The sequence below is a fragment of the Varanus komodoensis genome, unplaced genomic scaffold (assembly GCF_004798865.1).
Source record: "Varanus komodoensis strain SLA01 unplaced genomic scaffold, ASM479886v1 scaffold33, whole genome shotgun sequence".
In the NCBI taxonomy this organism is placed as follows: domain Eukaryota; kingdom Metazoa; phylum Chordata; class Lepidosauria; order Squamata; family Varanidae; genus Varanus; species Varanus komodoensis.
The window spans coordinates 5,241,400-5,262,049 of record NW_025335817.1 but is presented as its reverse complement, the minus strand read 5'-3'; the positions used below and the strand labels follow the sequence as shown (position 1 = coordinate 5,262,049).

At 41.5% G+C, this 20,650-nt stretch overlaps 1 protein-coding gene across 1 annotated transcript; it reads right to left on the bottom strand.

Annotated features, from left to right (window-relative positions):
* On the bottom strand, positions 1–10,083 carry LYSMD2 (LysM domain containing 2). Its single transcript, XM_044439024.1, has 3 exons — positions 9,856–10,083; positions 3,623–3,954; positions 1–839 (listed from the first exon to the last, which is right to left on the bottom strand). Exons 1-3 carry the CDS (start codon positions 10,081–10,083, stop codon positions 785–787), a joined length of 615 nt encoding a protein of 204 aa, XP_044294959.1. The 3' UTR covers positions 1–784.
* Between the last annotated feature and the right edge of the window lie 10,567 nt (positions 10,084–20,650).

Here is a 20,650-nt window from a genome sequence, read left to right as displayed (position 1 = left end):
TGCTTCAGAAATTTTAATACATCAAATGAAACAGAAAACATTTTTAAATGCATTTGCAAAGGACCAGACATTCTGTGCTTTCTATAGATAGGCTGAGTAACAAAGATAAATCACTTTCTTAAAGTGCATTTTATATTTATTACATGAAAGTTACATATATTGCACACAAAAAGCTATATTCCAACATTACCCTTTCACAAAGAAAAATACATTTTACTAAGCTTTTTCCCTTTGTTTTTTTAAGTCAAGTTTCCAAAGAAATATCTTGCCATACATACTTTAAAAGTCCAGTATCCTTTTTTCCCAAAACAATTGGCTAAAACAGGTTCATTTTTAAGAACACATATCATACACACACACAGTGACATCAGTCAGTTCTGATACACTCAAAATTTGCATTACAAGCTTATTTGCCTCCAGACTCCATGATTATGATTTTGAGAAATGCTTAATCCCTCTTATACTTTATAAAAATGTACAACTGTTTCCTAAAGATCCTGTATCAAAGTGGTCTCAGGGATATATTGTTGCTACTCTGCTATGTTTTCATAGCAGAAATATGAAGGCAATTGCTAGTTTTAGAAAGTTCACTTTCTTTATTAATGTATAGGAAAAGGACACTGACCTGTGGAAGGCAGAAGATCAAATTATTTAGTGCAAAAATAGTCAGTGGAATTACCTATATACAACTTGTAACAAGTACACCATAATAAATCAATCCAAAAGATTTGCTTTTGAATCTTCAAATATTAAGTTCTTTAAGAACTGCTTTCATTCTGGCTCTTCATTCATCTACTTGCTGATAGGAAGTTGCATAGGAATTTTCTTCATTTTCCTCCCTGTTGAAATAAAAAGAAACTTATGGAAAAGTGCAAGAATAACTATAACATATTCCGCAATAGCTCAATCAGCTCTAGTAACACTACTTCAAAGTACATCACTTGGGGATTGCTGCTGACCTGTCATTCATTGAAACCAAAGGCACTTACAAGCCGGCTCCCATGATGCAGCAATTGTTCAATCTGTGTACAGATACCATAGTGCTGGATCATGTCTGTTTGGCACAGAAGCGGCTGTCAGCTCTGCTTCAGTCATATTTCTCTCTCATCACTGGAAGGAGCATTCTGCTTCCTTGTGTGTCATCTTTTATGTTCTTTCTGATTATTAAATAAAGGGTAAGAATTTCTTGGAATTGTCCAAATAAGTTGACACTTCAGACGCAATTCAACAAAGCTGTCCAAAAGAAGCACATCAGTTTCCATCAGTTTCATCAAGGCCCACCTTCAGGCACCAGTTAAATCCATGTGTATCATTCTTTACTAATATTGTTGTAGTAATTTTCTCAGCCAGCTCATTTTAAAAATTGATCCAACTGTGCTCCCCAAACAGTGCTGCAGACATTGGGGAAAATGTTTCAGAAGGTATGGCATTAAATTTTTAAGAGCTATGCATTACAAGAAGCTGAAAAAACACTACCACAGGGGGAAATGTTCTATCATCTTGACAACTTTGAAGTTTGAGAGGGATGTAATAACACTGCTATACGGGAGAACACTGATCCATTTAAGACTGGAATCAACGCAATGGTTCACTTCACATGACACAAGGGTGCCTAAGAAGGCACACAGGCTTCCTAATCATCCTCACATCAGCGCGCTACAGCCAGCAACCCTAGAAAAGCCCATGAGTTTTGAGTGGTTTGTTCATCACCCCAGCTACCCAGCCTCACTGAATTTCAAGGTCAGAATAAGCTGAGCTACCCCAGGAATCCCATTTCTGCACCCAGCACTACATTCTGTGCTTTTTCTGTACTCTCGTGTACAGAATACACAGATCCTATCTAGATAAAGGTATCAGACAGCGTACACAGCAAATGAAGTGAAGAAAGATTCTTCTATTAGAAATTTTGCTATCCTGCAGTATCCCTGTAGAACAGAAGAGACTCGTTTAAAAAAAAATGCAATTCAAAGTAGTCATATGCCTAATGGCCTATAACAGGAAAGGAGGATAGGTAGATTGCATTTTTCAAAGGAACTGAACCAAAATATATCAACATTTCTGCAGAGATTTTTTCCAACTAAAAGATTTTCTAAAAATAATAAATTTATTGTGCACTCATGAGCGCTCAGTCATGGAAGCTTGCAGGTCCTTCACACAATGTTACCATCCTCCAGGGTTTCTCTTATGTTTTACAGCCACTTTCACAGGTCTTTTCAGAGCAAAGAAATGTCAAATGTTCCTGGATGCAAACATTATTTGCTACAGAGGTACCATGTAAAGTCTGAAATCAACCCTATACCTCAAGTACCACCTTGTATGATACAGTGGAACACATAGAACATAAAGACAGAAAAGATCATTCCCAAGGGGGGCACTTTTATTACGGACACTTTAATCCTCTTGCACAGAAAATAGAAGAAACAGCTTCCATAAAGTGCCAGGTTAAATGTCTCATGTAGAGAAGTCCTATGTGGCATTTCCTGAGCCTCTGAAATAAATATCCTCCCACACAAGCCATTCCACATGAGGGTTTCTAAAAACAAAGTCTTTACAGTGTCACCCAACTTAATTGCCAGGTGAATACCACCTAATTAAATAATAATGTCACCTTTCTATCAAGTACCTCAAGAGGTTTATGAGCATAGGCCATTAGATAAACCTCATCAAGAGCATCAGAGATGACACACAGGTGCAAGGATGATGCATGAAAGATATTCTTGCATAAAGAGACTGAGTTGAGAACACAGTCTTGCCAAAAGTGCAATGGAAGCTAGAAAGGTATAGAACTGAACTGCTTAATACACATTACAATATCAGCTGCAGCAAAGCACAACAGTGTTTTTCTTTTTAAAATGAACTATAATAAAAGAGGAGGAAGATAAAAAGAATCAACTACAATAAAAGAGGAAGGAGGATAAAAGATTTATTTCATGGTGATTGGTATTGGATAGACAAGTGAAGAATATAAAATTTTCCTGATGACCAAAGGGTTCTCTATCAGAGAGAGAAAAATAGAGTTGAAAATATAAAATAAACCTCTGTCAAGAAGGTCAAAATTTATAAAGATAAGCCTGGAGGCAGATGTCCTAAGAGGAAGTATAGGTCAAGACAACCATGTATAAAAGTAACTGAATATTTCCTGCTATGACATTTTCTGTTACTACTCATTGCAAAAAAGCTACACATATAAATTCGCTATGCATGCTGATTGTGGCAGCTGGAGACAGACTAGCTCTACATTGCTCGTGTGCACCTACAATAAAGAGTCTTTTTTATATAAAATCACTTGCTGGTATTGCATGTGTCTCCCATGGTCAGGCAAACAAACATGAGGGACTTTTTCTGTCCTCAACACAAACAAGAAACATGCAGCACATACACGCTGGTATCTGGCTACGGCAATGCACTGGATGCGGGCAAACAAACTAAAGCTCAATCCAGGCAAGACTGAGATGCTGTTGGTGGGTGATTCCTTTGACCAGCTTTTTTTTTAGAGGGCAGAGAAGTTCCACCTGTTCTAGACAGGGTCATAGTATAGTGTATGTTACTATATGTATGTTACTATTTCACATGCCCCAAGCCATTCAAATGCATTTACATAAATAGAAAAATGAAATTTTACCTGTTTTCTTCAGATTTTAATTTCTTAGCTGCCTGTTTGGACAGCTTAATCTGCAAATCGAGTCTGTGTAGAAAATCTTTGGCAGATAATTCTTCAGGTGGATGGAGTTGATTGTCAAGATCTGGAGGACTAGGTGAAGAATTGTCTTCTTGAACTATCACTGGTCTTTCTTCACAAGAAGGGGGGCTGTTAGTTTCATTCTCAGGTGACTCCAGTGAGTTAAGTCCATTAAACAGCAATGGTTTCTCAGACATAACTGGGATATTCAATGTTTTTCTCAGAAATATACAGTCATTTGTGAACAGTTTATTAGCCCTTTTTATTTGTTCCATCTGAAAAAGATGGAACAGAATTATGTTTACTGATTCCAGTCAAACATCACAATAGTTCAGTTTCCTCATGACATAAGTTTCTTTCTTAAATATATCACCAGTATATTTCCACAACAATTTCACTATCTCTTTCATGTGTACTTAAATAATAAAATCACCAGCCAGTGATTTAGCCACATTCCTCTATGCATGTCACATTATGTCCCAAAAGGTGGAAAAATACAGCAAAGCAGAAATTAAATTCTGGCTGTGATGAAGTACAACCATCAGTGAAACCCAGATTGCCATGCATGTTCCTTCTATTCATCAGCAGAAATTAACAGATTTGGAAGTAAAGTATCTGAATACCTAGTAGAACTCTTGACCAAACAAGTAATAATCTTGTCAGGAGGGCTTGGAATTTAGGGGTCCCAAGAGATGATCAAGATTTCTAGTTGCCAATTTAGGTGGCTCTCCATCATTTGCTACAAATAGATGTTGTAAGCCAGAAAGGAGAGTTGTGAAGGAAGCAGAAAGGGAATTTTGTCTACATCCATCCCTCTCTCCTTCATATGCTGATTTGACTCCTCAAATAATTACAGTCAAGGAGACCCAAGAACTACAATGACATTCAATGAAAAAACAGTGGCTCTAATTTTAACACACCTCCATCATCCAAACTGCTCTGATGGTGCTAAGTAAAGGTTGTAATTAATAATACTGCTACAGTGTTATTACTGACTGACAGGTAACATAAATCCCTCGTGACTGTTTCACATTATTTCAGCTGAAAAATAAGATGAGCCTTATAGACATGTGAATATTTAAGTTACAAGAATGTTTTAGAATACCTACTATATTTCTAATTCTAACTGCACAGATTATCCTAAAACTGTATGTGTTTTCTGCTTAATTTTCCTGGGTCCCCCAGAATTATAGTTATCTTGCTGTTTATTGAATTATTATTATATAGTATTAACTTTGAAGGCACAAAGGTTTTCCATACATGTTTACTATGTTTTTTCCATGTGAAAAAACAAAATATAATCTAAGAAGCACAATATTTTCTCTGTGATATTTCTTATCTTTGTTTTCAATATGAGCTAGCAAGATGATATCTTGCTAGCAGCTGCAGTGCAGCTTATTTAATAATGCACCTGTTGTGTAACTGGAGTCTTGCTCTATATCGCTTTTCTGTAAGGTAGCTTACAAATATTTTACTTTAAGGTCTGGGTTGACAAAGTGATGAGCTTTCATGTTTAAATATCACACATTACAAATTAACATGAATGCAACTGAAATTTACATTATCATTTCTAACACAATATTCTTCAGCTAAGTCTGCTTCCACATCCAGCTACTAAAACTCAACTGTTAAGCAGCACTGAATTTCAAGGCAAACAGCAAATTTGAACCTCAGTCTGCTTACTCATTATCCAACATCCTGTCCACTAAACCACTTGCAAACAGAATAGTTCTTCCACACATTTTGATTTTAAAAAATTGCAAAAAAAAAGAGTATTCTAAGATCTACTCATTCATGAATTATCAAATATCTGTGTTCACATATCCATCACTGTGGAATAAGTGCCACATATCTATCACAGAATTAATGCCACATAATTTATTTTATATATTTTAGTTTTAGTCTGACTACTAATATATTTTTCTTTTCTCTGTGTGGTCCAGAAAAACATACAAACTACAAAATTCTCTACATATCTACTATTTAATACTTGACCAGTGTAGATCCTGTACTATTATAATAATAAATAAGGATGCAATTCTACAACAATCAGTATATCCCAGCCACTAGGTCCACTTGGTCTAAATTTACAAAAACTATGCCTTAAGTAATTAACTTATAGTTCAGTGCTTTCCAAAAAGGAAAGGTTTTGATTTTGTTGCATAGTGAAATAGAAAAAATGTTTGCCTTGAAACTACATAAACAGTATTTTACTGCATGGATGCATACATAAGGGCAGGATCGTATATTGCTTGCCAATATACAGCATGTGGTTGCATGCAAGGTTACTTACAACGAACATGAAATACAACACGGTTGCCAAAATTGTTTGGTATCCTCTAACACAGAAACATTTGAAATGCGTCTTATGTTATTCCACATGGTATCTTCTTAAAGCATACTGAAGATGATTGTAAGTATTATCTAAAACTTTAATAATTTGAAGTTCTGAGAAAGGCTGCATGAGCTAGAGATTCAAAGCAGCTAGGAGCAAACAGATTCTTATGCTAGTGTGCTAGCTTCCTGTCTTATGTGGAATTGAAATTCACGACTTCTACATTTTGTTTTAACTCAAACAATGCAAGCTGTCCTCATTTGAGGGAACAAGATAATAAAGGTAAGAACTTTATATCACTGCAAATGGTTTCCATCGGATCACCATCACAGTCCAGCAACACAAAAGCTAACCTACAAATTAGCCAATATAGTCCTGATAGAATATGTGGTCCAATCCTGAAGCATCTTCACCACCAAACAGATCACCAGCACTGCCGAGATGCCCCTTGCAGTATCTCTTGAGAACTTCCTACCCATTTGTCCCATGGCTTCTCTCTCTCTCTCTCTATGCCCCTCTCTGGAGCAAATTTCCAGGACTAGTTTTCCTTCTTGATTATATTACTTGACTTGTATTCCAGTGCCTCACCACTTAGTGGCATCAATTTCAGTGGTGCTACCACTGAAGGAGTACTAGGAGGCCAGATATATATCTTGACACTAGGAGGCCAGATATGTATCTTGACCACCAGGCAATCTCTGCACTGGATGCATAGCTATAATACTAGAGTTGTGAAACTTTTGAATGTTGCTTAAAATTGTGGTGGTCTGCCCTCCCTATGGTCAAGCTAACAGACAAGCTGTTACACTAGATTACTTATCAAGTCCTTAAGCCAGGTGTCTCTAACACTTAGCTAGCTTCCCTGCTTGCCTTCTTCACTCTGTCCCCTTGCATTTCTTTGTCATTTTCCTTGCACGGCCACCCTATACTATTGAAATTAGATGTGCCCCACGGCTCCTAGATCTCCAAATCTCCTAATTCACTCCTCTAAGGTTGTTCTATCACTATTATTAGAAATAGTGCCCAGTTGAGTGCTAGAGAACAATGCTTTCCAGTCTGTGAAAACATGTAGCAAAACTTGAGCAAGCGTTCCCCATTCGTTCATGTGTACAGATGTCAACTGAAATGTCAGTATGATGTTTCAAGTTAAATGTTTCCTAAGAAGTTTCCTTCACGGTAGCACTTAAATTATTTATATCTCACCTTTTTTCCTTTCAAGGAACTCAAGGCAGCTTACATAATTCTCCACTTCCTCTCAATATTATCCTCACAACAAACCTGTGACATTGTTTGGGCTGAGCTTCTGCAACTGGCCCAAAGTCACCCAGTTGCTTCCATGGCTGAGTGGGGACTAGAACCCGGATCTCCTGACTCCTAGACCCATATCCTTAACCATCACACCACAGTGGCTACTTGCTGCAGCCCCTACAGTTACAATAAATTGATCAGTTCATAGCACTTTCTTAAAATTGGCTACAAGTTGTCCAATTCAGATCCTCTTTCAATTCTAGTCTGCAGGATCTGGTAAATTAGGATCACTCTGTAATATAATTTCTTACATATCACCTCCCTTACAGCTTGCATGCGCTGTGTGCTGTTTGAAAATTGCCTGGTTGATGACATGTTCTCCAGAGATCGTGACCTTCTTGAAAGTAGATACTGCTTTACCTCACTGACTTCACACAATGCACTGGTTTTATCTTACAGAAGTACTACTCTGTTTTCAACTAGCACCATGGTACTGCCAAGGATATATGTTAATTGATTTTGCCACTGTCAGCAATGCAACTGTGACATCTGGAAATTTATTTCAGATATCCCAAGCTGATTTCTTCCCCTTTCAGGAAACAAGAATTTCACACCAGTCGTGTGGTGTGATCTTTGATGGCAACTCATTCTAGAAGTGTGGCACCACTGCAGAAAAGGCCCTCTTTCTGTACTGCCCTCAAAAGTTAGCAAGTGAAAAGGGCCTCTGCTGCTTTTCTTAAAGTACAAGCAGGCCTCCTTCCCCTTCCTCTGTTGTCTTCCCTGTGCCAATTCATAGACTAAGTGTTAACCTCTTGTTTCCTGTATGATGCCATGCATCTTGTTAGACACAAATTATTTGCATTACAATAGCTGCAATCAAGTGGCATACAAGAGGTGATTCCTATCCCCAAACTACTCACAACTCACATTTATAAAAGACTGGAACAAGTTCATGCAGTATAAAGCATCTTTTTACAAACTATCAGTGTGGTGTAGTGGTGAAGAGCATGGGACTGGGACTCAGACGATCTGGGTTCTAGTCCCCACTTAGCCATGGAGCCAACTGGGTGACTGGGCCAGTCACAGACTCTCAGCCCAACCTACCTCACAGGGTTGTTGTTGTGGGGATAAGATGAAGGAGAAGAATGATGTAACCTGCCTTGAGCCCTTTGTAGGAAAAAGCAGGATATAAATAGAAAAATAAATAAATAAATAAATAAAATCTTTCTTTTGAGACAGTTGATAGGGATAAAAAGTGATTCATTTTTGCCAGGTTCATTGTTATTCAAGAAATAGGGTTTGATCAATTACACAAATGAAAACAATTGTCTGTTTCCACTGAACATTAGTATACAGAGTGTTTTGTGGTTTAAAAACAATTTATTAAAAGATACACGAACAAACCTCAAAAGCAGCTGAAAGGGAAACTGAAAAGTGCCTATCATATTACCCACAGTTGCAAAGGATCACATAAAGCAGTTCTAACACTCAGAGCCTAAAGATCGTTGCCATAAAAGACCTATATTCTCTTTCAAAGCCTATCTCAAGTCCCTGCCATAATAAACTTACAATAAACACTAATAGTGGGGAAAACAGATAAAAGTGAGAAATGGATTGCATAAAACCTACATGAGAAAGGAAAGTTGTATTATTCAAGAACAAAGCCAATGTGAACAAGTTGACTCTATTACCTTAAGCAAGCTAATACATGTACCCAGGATCTTCTGTGGTCTTACAAACAAAACAAAAAGCTACAACCAGACTGATTTCTTGGTGGCTGCACACATTCCACAAGCTACAGCCAGGTACTGCCAGCCACACTGCATCCTTGGGGCACACCTTTAGATGATGTATTACTTCTAAAATTTATTGCAATCCACAACAGCCATTTCAGTTGCTTACACAGTTAAGGGAACTTTTAAATCAGGTTCACAGCACAGTTCAACAGAGGTGGGCAAGAGTGACAGGTGTGTAATTTACAGCACCTCCTCCTGTTCACAGACTGACTTTCACCTCCTCCTGTAAATCTGCTAACCAGTGATGCACTTACTCCTAAAGTAAAAGACCTAGCTGGAACCCCACGACCACCATGCCCCAGAGGCAATTACTCCATCTTAGGACAGGGGAGTCTACATATGCTCAGAGAGAAAGACTCTTCATATCAGAGACTCAACAGATTGGTTGGAATTACTGGAGAATTCTCCACTCCGGTGATGGGAGTTCCAAAGCAAAGCACTCCGCACATGCTCAGAAGCAAGCACTTCCCTCTTATCAGCACAGATAGCAGAAGACTTGTTTTGTTGTTGGGGGAGACAAAGAGAAAGAAGAGGGGCACTCTGTGTATGCTCAGAGAGAACCATTCTATATGCAATGAAAACCCAAGAAACTGGCTGGAATTGCAGGAGAAACGAGCTCTGCCTGCGCTGCTCGAGGCGCATCCACCAGGAGCCGTCGCGGCGGCGGCGGCTCCGCTGCGGAGACGGGGCCCTCTGCACACGCTCAGGGGCGCTCTCCCCCCCCCCCTCCGCGCCCGCCCGCCAGCCAGCCGGCGGCGGGGACGGGGCCGGGGCCCGGCCGCGCGGCCTCCACCTACCGTCACGCCGTACTTGAGCGCGATGCCCTGCAGGGTGTCGCCGGGGCCGAGGCGGTGCTCCAGGTGGCGCTCGGCCAGCGGCGCCGCCACGGTGGCCGTGCTCCCGTACGAGCGCGTCTTGGTGCGCGCCAGGCTGAGCGAGAGCTCCGCCTCCGTCTCGCCCGCGCCGGGCCCGGGCAGCGGCTCCTCGCGCAGGGACAGCCCGGGCACCGGCAGGGACTCCGCCATGGCCTCCCGCTCGCGCCTCTCCCTCAGCGGACGGTCGGCGCAGCGGCGCGCATCGCGGGCGCCCTCCTCGCCTCAGCGCAGGGCCGAGAGCGCGCCCGGCGGCGGCGCGGCGGCGGCGGGAGCGGCGCGGGAAAAGGTGGGAAAAAAGGGCCGGCCGCGAGGACACCGCCGCAACCAGCGCGCGCGCCCCCAGCGCCGGGCGGGAGAGCGAGCACGGCCTCCTCCCGCGCCGCCCGGCCCGCCTCGCCTGCGCCTGCGCCGGCGGCGTGCGCATGCGCTGTCCGCGCGCGGCGGCCGAAACGGTGCTGCTCGCCCTCTCCCGCAGGCGGCGGGCGGGCTCGTTTCTCCGGCGCCGCCCCCTGCTCCCGCAGCCGGCATCTCGGGCTGGCCAGGGCGGTGCTGGGTACCGAGGAGGGTCGCAAGGATGCGGGGCTGAGGCCCACGGGGCGCGGGAGAGGAAGCGCTGATTGGCATATGTTGATTCACCCGCGCCCTCCTCTCTCTCTCAGACGGGACGGCCCTGTTGGCAAAAAAGCATCTCTGGAATACGTGACCGGAGGAGAGCAGGGCGTTTGCTTTTTAAAAAATCGCGCAGAAAGACTCGGGCGAGGGCAGATGAAGGTGGCGCCCTGTGGGCAAAGGGCAGCTCTTCTGGGGCGCAGGATCCCACGCACCAGAGGCTCTCGGGGCTCCTGCGCCTTCGGTTCAGCTGCTGCCCCTGGACAGCGGGCGAGCGGGGCAGAGGCCTCCCGGCCATTCAATGGGCCGTCCCCTAATGGGCCATCGCCTAACACCCCCCCCTTCATGGGAAAGGGGGGTTGGAAGGGGCCAGGAGGCCATCGGGTGCAACCCCTGCTGCTGCAGGACACCAAGTTACCCGTGTCAGGATGGGACTCCCAGTGGCAGGAGGCTTCCCATCATGGACTCCATGGGGATGGGCCACGGCTCAGGCAGCGTGTGCTCCTCACACCCAGGCGCAGCAGTTAATCACCCAGTGGTGTGGCCTTGGGATGATTGTGAGTGGGCAGGGGGTTCAGGAGCATGGTCTGTGAGGAAAAAAACCAAGCATATACCGATAAGCGATCCAGGGCCTAGGAGAGGCAAGTCTGGATGAGATGAAGGTGATGGGATATCCTGGGGCCTGAAGGAAACCATTGATCCAAGAGTGAATTGCTCCAAACAACTATAGCACTGCACAGTCCCAGGTGTATGGCAGCTCCTAACCCTTGAAATGGGAGTGAAATGCATGCATATGCTAAACTTAGACTGTTTTACCAAGCTATGGCTTCATGAAAGGAGAAAGGAATGTCAGGAAATGATGACAAGCCCATCCCAAGTAACTATCCTATTAATTCCTCTGACTGTGCAGAGGGATTTCAATTCTCTGCACTAGGGAACTTGAGTTCTGTACTGCTGCCTCTAGTTTTTCAGCTAAAGTTATCGTTAGTCGAAAGGTGCTCAAAATACACTCTGTGTTTTGTTGAGGTCAAGGCAAATAATAGTGTTAAATGCTTCTAGGGGATAATTGTGTTAGTGTAGCAAAAACAGTACTCTTTGTAGCATTACCTTCTGTGAACAATTTTGCTTATTTCAGACACTTTGTTACCCTACTTTTTAGTTGTCCAACTCAAAGGGCAAGTTACATACAGAAACATTTTACAGTAAATCAAACCTACTAAAGCAGAAGAAGAAGCCAAAGCAAAAGAATGCTAAGTGGAACAGGAAGAATAAAAAAAAATAAAAGTGCAGCAGTACCTGAAACCAGCTAGCTGGTTAAAAACCTGGGTGCATAAAAAGATCTTCATCTGGTACTAACATTATGTCTACCATTTTAGTACTCGATTAAGATCTCTTCATTCAACCAGGCTTGTAATGGTCAGATAAGCCTCCCTGGCAAGAATATTCTGCAATTGGAATGCAGCTGAGGAAAAGCTCGCTTCCTCAGTGGGGGCAATGGGGGAACAGGCTGAGTAGGCCGTCTTTTAGTTACCTGGATCCATCCTTTGTAGAGAACTGTTGTGAATTCTTCCTTGTCAGTGTTGCCCCCCTCTCCCTTTCAAAATGCCTTTTCTTATCACACCAGATCCAGCTCAAATAAACTTTTATGTGTAGTTTTCTGAACAACTGATGTGTAGCTTTTAGCCTTTATTAATGCTACAGTAGAACTCAAACACTGCTCTTAAGGACCTAGTGGACTTTAACAGTACAAGACTCCTTTCTGTTGCGTCACAAAAGCCAATATGGGAGAAGGATTGGCTTTAGCACACTTGTGAATTTTACATTGGGTACATTATGAAGTAGATTTGCAGCTGCTGCATATTGATTGGGACCTTCCATGCATGGCTGAGGCATGAACATCATCACTAAGCAACATCATGATCAGCGAGTGCCAGTGTAGTTGCCGGGGCTCCTGCAGAAGCAGTTTCCGTTGCAATACTGTCTTTTTCAGTGCTGTAATTCTGTTTTTGACTTTGCTGCTGGAATGGCATAGAATCCTGACTAAATTAATTGTTGGCAGAAGCTCTGGGACGGCATTGGAGCAGTAGCTTGTTGTTTCTGAGTGCACTATAAAATATTTATTCTACCATAAGAACAGTTGCTCAGTTTGCTTTTTTTCATAAAGCAAGCCAGGCATTGCCATTTTGTTTCATAACATGTGCCTCCACATTGAGTTGGTTACTCCAGTTTTAGCCACAATACAGTCTGGTGGATTATTATATAATTGTGAGTAGGAGTAGTCTGCTCATTAACTAAAGCAAATGAGTAAAGACAGGGGTGACCCATAGGAATTATTGATCTCAGTTGAGCAGGTGGCAAACACGAGCCTTCCAGATAATTGGATGGGGGGGAAAGCTAGGAAATCCCAGATCAGGAAATGTTTCACAGGAGCCACTTTTACAAAAACCTAGCTTTCATTGACCTGCTTCATACAATTGTGCCATGATTAATGAGCCAAGGTTATTTGTTAACCCCACCATATGTACCAGCCACACGTCCCTAATTACCTTCACTGGCACAGTTTGATGCGTCATTCAAATTCTGTCAGCATGGCTTGCTTGAGGAGGAAAAAGTGGGAGGAAAAAGCCACCCTTGCTTATTTTTCTCACTGCAGTTATGCCAACTGGCTCACTCTGTCTGCCCCATAGACACAAACCAACTCTAAAATCTGAGCAAGGTGATCAATTCTACCTGAAAAAGTGAATTCTGCAACCCAAATAAATTACATAGGTGTACTTATATTAGCTTGATTCTACTGCTGTTAGCTATATAGAGGTGGATGGAACTAGTCAAACTAATGTGCCATTTCTACTCACATCGGTGATTAAGGATGAACACTCTGGGTGACCTTGGACAAGTCACTATTTCTTAGTCTCTCCTTTTCTCCACCTGTGAAATGGGAATAATACTAATTGTCTCAAAATGTTCCTGTTAGGATGAACAAATTACAAGCACACAATAGCCATGTGTTAGATAACCTATTACTTTAAACAAGCATGAAAGGGCCAGTACAACAGCAGAATGTTATGAAATCTGGGGATTTTCAAATGGCTCTGCTATCTTCGATTGTCCAAAAGGAAGCCATACCAGTTCAGGATCAATACTTTTTAAGCATGATAATCAGCAGTAAAACCACACACTTTGCTGCATGTTAGAGACCAAAGCAGGCTGGGTCACAGTTCGAGGAAAGCCTTTATGAAATGCACTTCCAAGTAGAGCATTTAGTATTACAGTACCCATCTTCTGGACTGCTTTATTATTATTATTATTATTATTATTATTATTATTATTACTACTACTACTACTACTACTACTACTACTACTACTACTACTATTATTACATTTCTATGCCGCCCCTTGCCGAAGCCTTGGGGCGGCTTACAACACAATAAAATACATTGAAATACAATAGAACATAATAAATTACCACTAAATACAAAAAATACACTGAGATACAAACATAATAATATAAAATTAAAATTAACAGTATAAAATAAGTAAATAAAGAATATAGGAGGAGAAAAGAGAAGGAAGAAGAAGTTGCCCTGGCCAGATCATATATTTTAACAATTAAAATGATGTTTAAATAAAAAGGTCTTTACCTGGCGCCGAAAAACCAGTAACGACGGTGCCAGGCGGACCTCTTTGGGGAGTGAATTCTTTACCTAAAGTCATTACATAGGACCCCAGAGTTTTGAGATTTAGGAAAATGTAGCACCCTCAGAATTGTTTCTTCAGGTGGCAACAATGATCAGGCTTGGAAGCAAACGGTGAAGCAGTCTCTAAAGCAGGGGTCTCAAACTCGCAGCCCGCGGGCCAATTGCCGGGACAGGCGGGGCAGGGGCAGGGGCCCTGCGGCCTTCAAAGCGCCGCGGGATGAGCGGCCCACCACCACCGCGGTGGTGGAATACTTGATACGGCCCAGCCTCACCCAGACTCTACTTCCAGCAGCCCCCAGGTCAGTTGAGTTTGAGACCCCTGCCCTAAAGTAACCTGACCCAAAGTTGTTTAGGTTGTTGTTAAGTCATGCAAGCTTGCAGGGCCTTTTCATGACACTGTTGTCCTCTCCCAAATTTTCCAGCCTTTTTGTGAGTTATTTTTAGCTGGTATTGAATTTTAAAACTGGAATAAAAACTTCTTGAGAAGACAAAAATCTGCTATACTGCAGTTACACCACATCACCAGCTTGCAGTTGGTTAATAAAATATCTAGAAGATATCTAGAGTAAGAAATGCAAACCTCTGGGAACAGCCCCATGTAAAGGATACATTTGTTCCTCTGCAGCGTATTTGCCTACCTGGTCTTTAAGATCAATGCGGTGGGGGGCTTGCATGTGCCAGGGAGGCGAGAGGGGAGGCTGCTAGGAGGAGGGCCTTTTCTGCTGCTGTTCCTCACATTTGGAATGTTCTCCCTAGGGAGATTTGCCTGGCACCTTCTTTATGCTCTTTTTGGTGCCAGGTGAAGACCTGCCTCTTTAAAAGACATTTTAATATTTATTAGTCACTACCTAACTCTCCACTTGTAATGTTTTAAATGTAATTTTATCTGGTTTTATATTAATTTACGCCATTGTTTTATAAAGTATTTTAATTATCTGTTAGCTGCCTCAAGATGCCATGGTGACATAGGTTGCATATAAATAAATAAATAGAGGAAGAAGCCTCCATATACCAGTGTATTAAACGCCGCATGGAGAACTGCCCATAGCCAATGAGGCTACCTGAGCCTCCAGTGGCAAGGATGAATCTTGGAGTACCTCCAAACTTTGCATCAATTCCTGCAGGCAGAGTGCAACTCCACCTTGCACAGGCAACGGGCTGGTTCTCCAGTACATGCTACACAAAGGGCCTATGCTTCTTCATTGCATTTTCCTGTTTCCTAACTGCTAATTCTAACTGCTTTTTCTCTTCCATGTAAGTTGATGCAGGAGTGAAATAAAGTCGATGGCATCTTCTGGTTTAGAGGAATTAAATATTCTTGAATGTCCTTGGGGGGGGGGGGAAGGAACTTTACTATTTCTGAATAACAATACTAAAATATTATTAAAACATTATTGCTATTATTAAAACATTTATTTCTGAAACATTCCTGACGTAATATGAAGGATTGCATTAATCATATGGCTAAGTAGATTTACACAGATGTCACTGTACTTTAACAACTGAAGCTAAATTGCTTCAAAACTTGCTCCCTACATGAATCTTTGAAAAGACAAAGAAGCAGAGATGGCTAGAGGGTTAGTTGACGAGTGTTTTCTTTTGCAGCATTGGAAATTGAAACACTTGCTCACCATAGATCAGAGCACTGTGGAGCTTTTAGATTTGGCCAATAAAGGAAGAATCGCACATACCCTTGGAGACGGTCCGGATACTTCAATGGGTGCCGAATAGAGCTGCCAGGTTGCTGACAGGGACTGGGTGTTGTTCTCATGTAACCCCAGTTCTCCGTCAGCTCCACTGGCTCCCGATTGAAGTCCGGGCCCAATTCAAGGTGTTGGTTATGACCTATAAAGCCCTAAACGGCTTGGGACCTGGATATCTAAAGGAACGCTTGTGCCCATATATGCCCTCCCGCCCCTTGAGATCAGCAACAGATGCCCTTCTCCGGGAACCCTCTGTGAATGATATTAGGAGGGTGAGTACTCGGAGGAGGGCTTTCTCTGCAGTGGCGTCCCATCTATGGAATGTGCTCCCCAGAGAGGTCTGCCTGGCGCCGTCGTTATTTGTTTTTCGGCACCAGGCTAAGACCTTTTTATTTAAAACTTATTTTAATTGCTAAATTATTGTATTAATTAGGATTTTAAAATTTTTAGCCAAGAATGCACCGGGGGTTTTTAAATGTTTTTTTTTCTTCTTTTAATTTTTATATTGTTATTATTTTTGTATGTTTTATGTATTCTTTGTGAGCCGTCCCGAGGCTTTGTTGTGATGGGGGCAGCATAGAAATGTTTTAAATAAATAAATAAATAACAGAAAAGATACCCTGGAGACTCTTACTTTCAAATCCTTCTTGCAAGGTAATGCATGTCTACCCATAAATAAGTCCCATTGGAGCTTCCTCCCAGGTAAGTCTGCATAGAATTACAGTCTTAAAGTGATTTGGTTAATAAGCCTACAGCAAATGACATTTCCCATCAAGTAACAGGGGGACTGCATAGTTGTTTCTGTGCCCTCTCTCTCACACACATGCCCTCTCTGTCCACACACAGTATTAATTCTACACAATGTTTATAATGTTTTTTATACATTTTGTATTAACTATGTATAGCTGTAAGCTTAAGGCTACAGTTGTAATACACTTAATTGGATGTAAATCCTATTAAACACAGCAGGGTGTACTCTACATAAACTTGCATAAGATTATAACACACTATTAATGACCCCCAAATGTCCAAAACCCGCAGTTTGGCCTTTATTAGGGCTAGTCAAATGATACAAAACTGTGCGAGCTAAAAATTAACTTGATTGCTTAGATTAAACGTCTGTGCTTCTGTTTGCATTCAGTTGGATGATGGTTTGTAAAGATTAAAACATCATATTGCTAGCTGAGCTTTCATCCATGTTAAAAACTCCTAGAAATTATACCATTTACAGCTTTATCTGGTTAATATGGTATCACAAATGCAATCAGTAGACCAGAAGGTAAAAACAATTATAGAGATAGTACATGTTCATTAATTTTGTGATCTGTGTAAAATGTTCGGTCTTGGTTAAATCATCAACAATATTTATTTATTTATTTATTTATTAAAACATTTCTATGCCGCGCCTTGCCCAAGCCTCGGGGCGTCTTACAACACAATAAAATACAATAAAACACAAAAATAACAATATAAAAATTAACAATATAAAATAAATAAACAATATAAAAGAAGTCGCCCTGGCCAGGTATATATATTATATTTATATGTGTGTGTGTGTGTGTGTGTGTGTGTGTGTGTGTGTGTGTGTGTGTGTTACTGAAAACAAACTATGAAACAACTATGTGGGGTTAACTGTAAAGTGGAAGCGACCAAGAGGCAGGAAAGTATCTAGTGTGCACTTTCTTTATGCACCATTACTGATAAGCAGAGCTAAAATGTTGTCTTTAAAACACACAGAGACATGACTGAGCAACCATAACAGCATGTTTGACACAAGCCTTTCTTTTGGGGTCATTGTTATTGATGGGGGAGAAAAATGTCAGCAGGTTGGCCAGATACCAAAGGGGATATGGATTGCTCAGAAAAGGGAATTTCTGCGGGAGAAGCTTCCAGGACAAGTCAGACCTCTTCTATGCTCCTTTGCATCTGATTATTGGGTGGTCCTGCTGGGGTGGGGGACAAGGACCCGTGTTGATTTTTATATTCTGAACTAAGTTTTTAGAGCTGGAGCTGGAGAAGGTTTAGTTTTGTTTTTTAATAAAGCCATTCTGTAACAAGAGCTTGACCTGCAGTGAAAGAAGCTTGTCCCCCGTATCGTGTGGGGAAAACAAGACAGAAAGAAAATGTAGTTCTGTCTGTCTTCTTGAAATTCTTTTGCCTGTTTTAAACACTTAAGAAAATCTGTTCATACCAATAAATTATTAAGATAAGATTCATCATTTATACTCTGTAGAACTTACTGCCCATTTTTCATTGCATTGCTTTATATTCTTTTGAAATATTAACTCTAAACTTGCTTTTTTCCAAACCATTTGTGCGTTATAAGCATATGTCATAATCTTTCTTGTCTTTTTCTAAACTGAAAAGCCCAATCTCCTGAGCATTTATTTTTAGAGGAAATATTCTAGTCCCTGATCATCCCCTTTTCTACCTACCCTTATTTGAGCTGGTTAGAACTGTACATTTCCTTTTAAAAGCAGTTGCACCAAGGCTTTATAATACAATGTTATGCTCAGAACTTTTCTTAATATATCCTAAGGCTAGATCTGCAATGTTGCCAATATATTGTTGAACAAATACATGAAATTCTATCAAGGATGCACGGCATTCTCAGTGTCTTGTTTATTTATGCTTCTGAACTGTAGCTGTTGCTGCAAACATTCTCCTTTTATATTTGGATCGTTTGTTCCACCAGCGTCCTCCCTATTTTCTACCATGAAAATGTAATTCAGTTTTCTTTTTAAACGTAATGTATCCTAGAACTGCAGTTCCCCCGTGTCGCCCCTCCATTGTATTACAACATGAGAACATGCTTATTTTGCAGGCCTGGAAATCCGCTCAATACAGAATTTGAATAAGTCACTGCTAAGCTGATGCCATCTGTACTAGGCCTCCTTGTGGGCTATTTAATCCTGAAGTTTCCATGTCATGTGCCAAAACCACTTGTGAAAAGAAATACTATAGTGCTGAATTGCTAGGCTGTATTAACTAAGTATGCTGAAGAGTAAAATTTTAGGGGCCATCCCTCTAGAGTCACTCCATGGGGGAGAAAGGCGATCTCCTTCACATCTGAAAGTAACAAGTAACTTGAACATGTGCTCAGTCCATGCGCTGTGCATCCCTCCCCACACAGACTTAATATATCAACCACATAATCGGCAAAGCTATCGTATGCTCAGACCTGAAATGTCCAGGTATGTCTTGTTTTGCATGAGATCCCCTTACAGTAAGGAAATTAATTAAGAATGCCGTCATTGTTCCTTCAATGCAAAAAAGAGTCTCCGGGGTTAAGCCTAAGAGTGCAGTCTTAAACTACTCTTCACCTGCTTGATCCTGTCTTGCTTCAGATAAACCCCTTGCGTGACAGCAAGATAAGATGGTCCTGTACAAGACAGATAATATGGACACTTAGGACTACAGGAGGAAGCGGAACCTTTCGTGCATATTGCAGCTGTTCCTGTGATCATGGCAGTGAAAAGAATTCACTTCAAATAATGGAAGTTGGTATCAGCAAGATACTGCTGAACCTACGGAGAACACAGTTCACTTCCATAATAGTTCTCCACGGGCATGTGGTTTTAGGACTGCCACTGGGGTGGTAAAGTGGAGTTGTTCAGAATGAATGAATTCGACATACAGTGAAGTCATCAGGAGATAATTTTACCTCCTTTGTTTCTCACTGTTCGTGGCCATTAGGTGCGTGCATTTCCTATATCCTCACTTGGTGATTCTTGTGCAATCGTTTAAGAATGTGCCAGTTTTCCTAGCATGATAAATGCGAGTTGTTGCTACCTGGGGCAAATGCATAAGACATATGGTTGTGGTCCATATTTCTTAGGAATGTTCTTGCAACAGTCTTCCCACGTTAAAACGAGTGTGCAGGGAAAGGTGCATTTCACAAGGAAAAGAACAGAATTGATCCAAAGGATCTAAAGGCAAATGCTACTTTGGCTAGTGACAGATTCAGTGCCAGAGGTCATCAAAGCTGAGCCAGCAACATAATACTGTATTGCAAAATATAAGAATAAGAAAGATGACCAGTTCTTTCGCTGGTCCAGAGGAATGTATAAGAATGGTCAGAGTTGCCTATTAAGCATAATATAATTAGGTTCATTGACTGCCCACTGGTACAGCTGAGCTAGAACTAACTTGCAAGGCAGCAGCTGTTCCAGAAACCATTCATTTTTTGAGCCCAAGAAGCTGTAAAAACGTTCTTTGCATTGCTTCACCTCTCCACTCTGTGATAGGCGTCTACCCTTTCCTGTCCGCATTTAACTTCCCTTTCCACCCAAAGCAGTGAAGCTAAGTTTATAATTCACATAAACGGATGTGAAGCAAGAGGCCCTCACATGAAATATTTTCTATTCTTCTGTGCAGATGCAGCTTGTTTGCTCAATGCAACATTCTTTTTGATGCCCATCAGCTGTTTCTGGGAGCAAAACACAATAGCCAATTTTAGCATGGCCAGTGAGATTCAGAAGCGTGAGAAGTAGACACGGCTGGTGATTTTCCTCTCTCATGCTGCTGTTTCTTTGTCATGGTCTCTGTACATCACACATGTGGGATTCAGCAACAATGCAAGGCCTTGCAAACAAAGTTCATCCAATTGCAAGCAACAGCAGTGGAGAGTTGGAGATCTTTCCCACTTCAACTCAGGGCAGGGATGGGCTCTCTCACGGGGTCTGTGAAACATTTAACCCCACTGCA

What these genes read in the sequence shown, in the direction of transcription:
- LYSMD2 (XM_044439024.1), bottom strand. Translation starts at nt 10,083, where the DNA reads ATGGCGGAGTCCCTGCCGGTGCCCGGGCTGTCCCTGCGCGAGGAGCCG. An exon ending in CGCTCAAGTACGGCGTGACG is followed by an intron (nt 3,955 to 9,855) that starts GTAGGTGGAGGC and finishes CATCTTTTTCAG; the next exon opens with ATGGAACAAATAAAAAGGGC. An exon ending in TTAAAATCTGAAGAAAACAG is followed by an intron (nt 840 to 3,622) that starts GTAAAATTTCAT and finishes TTATTTCAACAG; the next exon opens with GGAGGAAAATGAAGAAAATT.